This window comes from Limanda limanda, chromosome 16, assembly GCF_963576545.1.
Source record: "Limanda limanda chromosome 16, fLimLim1.1, whole genome shotgun sequence".
Taxonomy (NCBI): Eukaryota; Metazoa; Chordata; class Actinopteri; order Pleuronectiformes; family Pleuronectidae; genus Limanda; species Limanda limanda.
Window position 1 is genome coordinate 351,154 of NC_083651.1, and position 5,000 is coordinate 356,153.

The window sequence follows — 5,000 nt, forward strand, 5'->3', positions numbered from 1 at the left end:
GGTTCCACAGGAGAGGAGCCTGGTAGCTGAAGGTTCTACCTCCTGTTCTACTCTTACAGACTCTAGAACCCAGAGTGGGAGCTGGTTCCACAGGAGAGGAACCTGGTAGCTGAAGGTTCTACCTCCTGTTCTGCTCTCACAGACTCTAGAACCCAGAGTGGGAGCTGGTTCCACAGGAGAGGAGCCTGGTAGCTGAAGGTTCTACCTCCTGTTCTACTCTTACAGACTCTAGAACCCAGAGTGGGAGCTGGTTCCACAGGAGAGGAACCTGGTAGCTGAAGGTTCTACCTCCTGTTCTACTCTTACAGACTCTAGAACCCAGAGTGAGAGCTGGTTCCACAGGAGAGGAGCCTGGTAGCTGAAGGTTCTACCTCCTGTTCTATTCTTACAGACTCTAGAACCCAGAGTGGGAGCTGGTTCCACAGGAGAGGAGCCTGGTAGCTGAAGGTTCTACCTCCTGTTCTGCTCTCACAGACTCTAGAACCCAGAGTGGGAGCTGGTTCCACAGGAGAGGAGCCTGGTAGCTGAAGGTTCTACCTCCTGTTCTGCTCTCACAGACTGTAGAACCCAGAGTGGGAGCTGGTTCCACAGGAGAGGAGCCTGGTAGCTGAAGGTTCTACCTCCTGTTCTACTCTTACAGACTCTAGAACCCAGAGTGGGAGCTGGTTCCACAGGAGAGGAGCCTGGTAGCTGAAGGTTCTACCTCCTGTTCTGCTCTCACAGACTCTAGAACCCAGAGTGGGAGCTGGTTCCACAGGAGAGGAGCCTGGTAGCTGAAGGTTCTACCTCCTGTTCTACTCTGACAGACTCTAGAACCAGCAGAGAACCTGTGTTTTGGGAGAGCAGTGATCTGTTAGGACAGGACAGTGTTATGAGCTCTTTGATATATGAAGGGTTTGAAGATAGTTGAGATCTTTCCATGTGAGGAGCAGGATCTTGATCTCCAGAGTTCCACAGGGAGCTGGTGCAGAGAAGCTCAGAGCAGTGAGATGATCTCTTCTGGTTCCTCTCAGCTCTCGTGCTGCAGCTTCTTGGACCAACTGGAGGCTTCTCACAGACTCACTGGGACGTCCTGATGATAAAGACTCACACTCTGGGTTCTAGAGTCTGTGAGAGTGGAACAGGAGGTAGAACCTTCAGCTACCAGGCTCCTCTCCTGATGATAAAGAACCACACTCTGGGTTCTATAGTCTGTAAGAGTAGAACAGGAGGTAGAACCTTCAGCTACCAGGCTCCTCTCCTGTGGAACCAGCTCCCACTCTGGGTTCTAGAGTCTGTAAGAGTAGAACAGGAGGTAGAACCTTCAGCTACCAGGCTCCTCTCCTGATGATAAAGAGTCTCACTCTGGGTTCTAGAGTCTGTGAGAGTAGAACAGGAGGTAGAACCTTCAGCTACCAGGCTCCTCTCCTGATGATAGAGACTCACACTGATCCAGTCCAGAGGGAACTAATGGACGAGGATAATCACGCTTTGTTTTCTAGTTTTAAACAGAAATTATTCTTGGGCTCAAACCAACATTTATTTTTCAGATCAGTTTGTGTCAGTGAAGTGATTCAGGGTTAAACAATCCCTGTGTTCTAAAGGAAGAAAAGAAACGGTGTCTTTTGTGGTGAGTCTGAGGCGTCTTTGTGGGCGCTGGTTGTCGTATCCATCAATCGGCCTTTGAGTGGAGGACTTTAGTAATTTAATAGTGATTGACCTGAGCGGGACACAAAGACATCACATCCATCACAGCTGAGCAGCAGGACGTCCACTTGTCCCCGACTGAAACCAGATCAATGTGGACACCGTGTGACCAGCAGGTGATTCTGGACAGACTCCAGTCTTTTCTTCTGTGTCTTTGTGCAGCCGTGGGGTTCTGCTGGTCGTCAGGTGTGAAACCTTGTTTGAACCCAGTCTGATGATGATGGTTCTGCTCTTGTTGGGTTAACAGGACACCACAGTCTGTTCTGTGGATCTCATCTGTTGGTCGGATGCTTCAGATCCTCTTAGAACTTTCTACCAACTAACGGATCAAAATGCTACCAGACAAATGTTGGATGCATTTTGTAATTAGGGAGGATTTTTAGAAAACAAGCGCACACATTCACAGTGAACAGCAGATTCCATGTGATAACTTTGTGTGTGTGTGTGTGTGTGTGTGTGTGTGTGTGTGTGTGTGTGTGTGTGTGTGTGTGTGTGTGTGTGTGTGTGTGTGTGTGTGTGTGTGTGTGTGTGTGTGTGTGTGTGTGTGTGTGTGTGGGAACTTTCACTCATTAGTTGTGATGACAGTACAAACACACACAGAGTCTGCTGTCATCAGGATCTGGTTCCTGCTTGTTGATCAGTTGTGCTCTGATCAGCTGATTCTTTCTTCATGTCACAGTTTTCCCTCCATATGAACTTCCTGTTGTTCCATGCTGAGCTGTAAACGCTCTGCAGGCCGACGCCATGGCGGCGGTTTGTATCTCGGTCAGGACGGCCCTCGGGTCCTCTGACCGGCCCTGCTCTCTGGCAGTGATCGCTTGTGACCGTGGACTCGTCTCATCAGGATCTAATGTGGATCTTAATGTAATGTAATGACCTGCAGAGCCTTGTCCGGTCGGCCACACTGAACCGCCCCCCCGAGCCTCTGACCACAGCTTCCTGCTGATTGGATGGTTTAAAAGTGACAGGAGTCTCTGAGCTGTGAAACGTCCAGTCAGACCCGACTGATTCCAGGTCAGCTTCAGGCCCCCCCGACTGATTCCAGGTCAGCTTCAGGCCCCGGGCCCGGAGCTCGACCGACACACTTCAACTTCTTTAAGTGTTATTACCACTTCCTTCACACACGCACACACGCACACACACACACACACACACACTCACACACACACACGCACACGCTCACACACGCATGCACGCACACACACACACACACACACCTTTAGGCGCAGTACTCCACAGTACTCCACAGTACTCCACAGTACTCCACAGTACTCCACAGTACTCTACTGTACTCCACACTAGTTCAAATGAACGTCCTCGTGGTTCAAACATTATACATTATATCACAGGAAGTGAAAGCTGCAGCTTCTTCTTCTTCTTCTTCTTCTTCTTCTTCTTCTTCTTCTTCTTCTTCTTCTTCTTCTTCTTCTGTTTAATTCTGTCTCTACTTCCTGTAATTGGTCCAAAAGTCCAAACTGTCCAACAAAGTGTTTTCAGTGCAAAGCAACAGATCCAGGTTCAGTTTGATCCAGACCCAGAACTCCTCCTCTGCTCTGAGGAACCGTTCACACCAATTAAAACCTGTCCCCCCCCCACACACACACACGCAGTCATGTTTTTATGCCTCTGTTCAAACGTTTCATTTCTAAAATGGATTATTGAATCATGTTTTTGCAGAGGCAGCGACCGACTCAGTCTGTCCTCCTGTCCTCCTGCTGAGTTTGTGTTTCAGTTGTTCTGAGTTTGATGTGCAAACATGTGTTTCTTTCTCTTTGTGTTGTAGAATGATACCACAACACAAACTGCTCCGAGAGCAGCAGATCAGTGATGAGCCTCAAACTCACAGGTAAACACACCTCACACACCCCCGTCACCTCCGTCACCTGACGCTCCGTTACATTATCCCGACGGAGCCGGTGAGATGATGGTGGCGGGCGGTCCAAGGCCATGTAGCGAGACTCCCTACATGGGCATGGTTCGACCATGACATAGAGGAACCATAACATACCGCGGGAGTTGTTTTTTTGCAGAGTTTTGGCGACTGTAGACATGCCAGATACCCATATTAACGTGTAGAAGCACTACAAAAGTGGAATTAAAATCATCTTTACTAGGATTTACTTTCCCGAACAGGTCTGAGGATCCACACCCGGCCACAGCTGAACATGACTGTGAACCAGTTTCAGACCAGGACCCTGGAGACCAGGTCCAGCCTCTGCACATCGTGTGGCCTCACCGCTGGTGAGTTCTCGCTCAGACATGATGAACCAAACACCTCTGTTTAAAATGATATGAGGAACCAGTCGTATGTTTTGATCAATTTAAATAAAATCACGGGTCACAAAGACAATAGAAATTTTCAAATAAGTTTTAATTTACCTTGAAATGGTTGCTATGACAACAATCGTAGTTAAGATTTAAGAGTTTATTATCAAATGCACAACAATAACATTAAGCAGTCGCTGGCAATGAAATGCTTGAGTCACAGGCTCTTCTAGCAATGCTCAAGTAACAACCAAAAAAAACAAAATTTGAATAACATAGTGTAAAATAGAAAATAAAATATATTTATCTAAATATATAAATATATATATATACAGCTAAAGAAAAAACAACTAATAGTTAATTAGAAACCCTATGAATAAAATGATTTTATTTAAGGGTTGAGGTTAGGGTTGGCGCTAACCCTCATTTATAAGAATTTATGTAAAGCTGATGACACGATCAAAGAAGAATATTTATTAAATAAAGTTGTTATGAAAAGTGTAATATAAAATAAAGTCAGATACAAGATGAAAATGTGTAAGTTAAGTTTTTGAATAAAAGATAAAAAAACAAATGAGGCTCCAGACGTCCGACTGATGTTTGAGAGAAAAGACGAGTCAGTTTTCAGTCGGACGTGTTTTTAAATCAGATTATGAAGTCGAGCGTTTCCTGGTGTTTTTCACCTTCTCTTGTATCAGTGACAAAGCAGCGTCGTGTAATCTGCTCTCAACTGAGCAAAACACACAGATGGATTATATCTGCTGCTTTTATTCTGGGCGGATGGAGGATTTCAGTTAATCTCTCAGATTGAAGCTTCGCTCATCTCATCTGTTTTTATGTTTAATCTGTGTGTGGCCTGGATCCTCAGATTACAGCTCCGTCTTATTGCTGCTGCTGCGGGGGCGGGGGGGGGGGGGGGGTGAACAGCTGTTCCAGGTGAAGACGCTGCACTGCGGGAGGGGGGGGGGGGGCTTTTAAATCTGTGTGAGATTTACGTTGATCAGGATTCAGACTCTGATTGAAAGAGAAACAGCAGGTGGTGACGAAGA

General features: G+C 46.7%; 1 protein-coding gene across 3 annotated transcripts in view; it reads left to right on the forward strand.

Annotated features, from left to right (window-relative positions):
• Positions 1–5,000, forward strand: part of gtdc1 (glycosyltransferase-like domain containing 1) — an 18,092-nt gene that overhangs the window by 7,057 nt on the left and 6,035 nt on the right. For all 3 annotated transcript variants that reach the window (XM_061088947.1, XM_061088948.1, XM_061088949.1), the window contains exons 5-6: positions 3,470–3,532; positions 3,820–3,927. In XM_061088947.1, the coding sequence (XP_060944930.1) occupies positions 3,470–3,532; positions 3,820–3,927 (171 nt within the window). The remainder of the gene's footprint in view (positions 1–3,469; positions 3,533–3,819; positions 3,928–5,000) is intronic.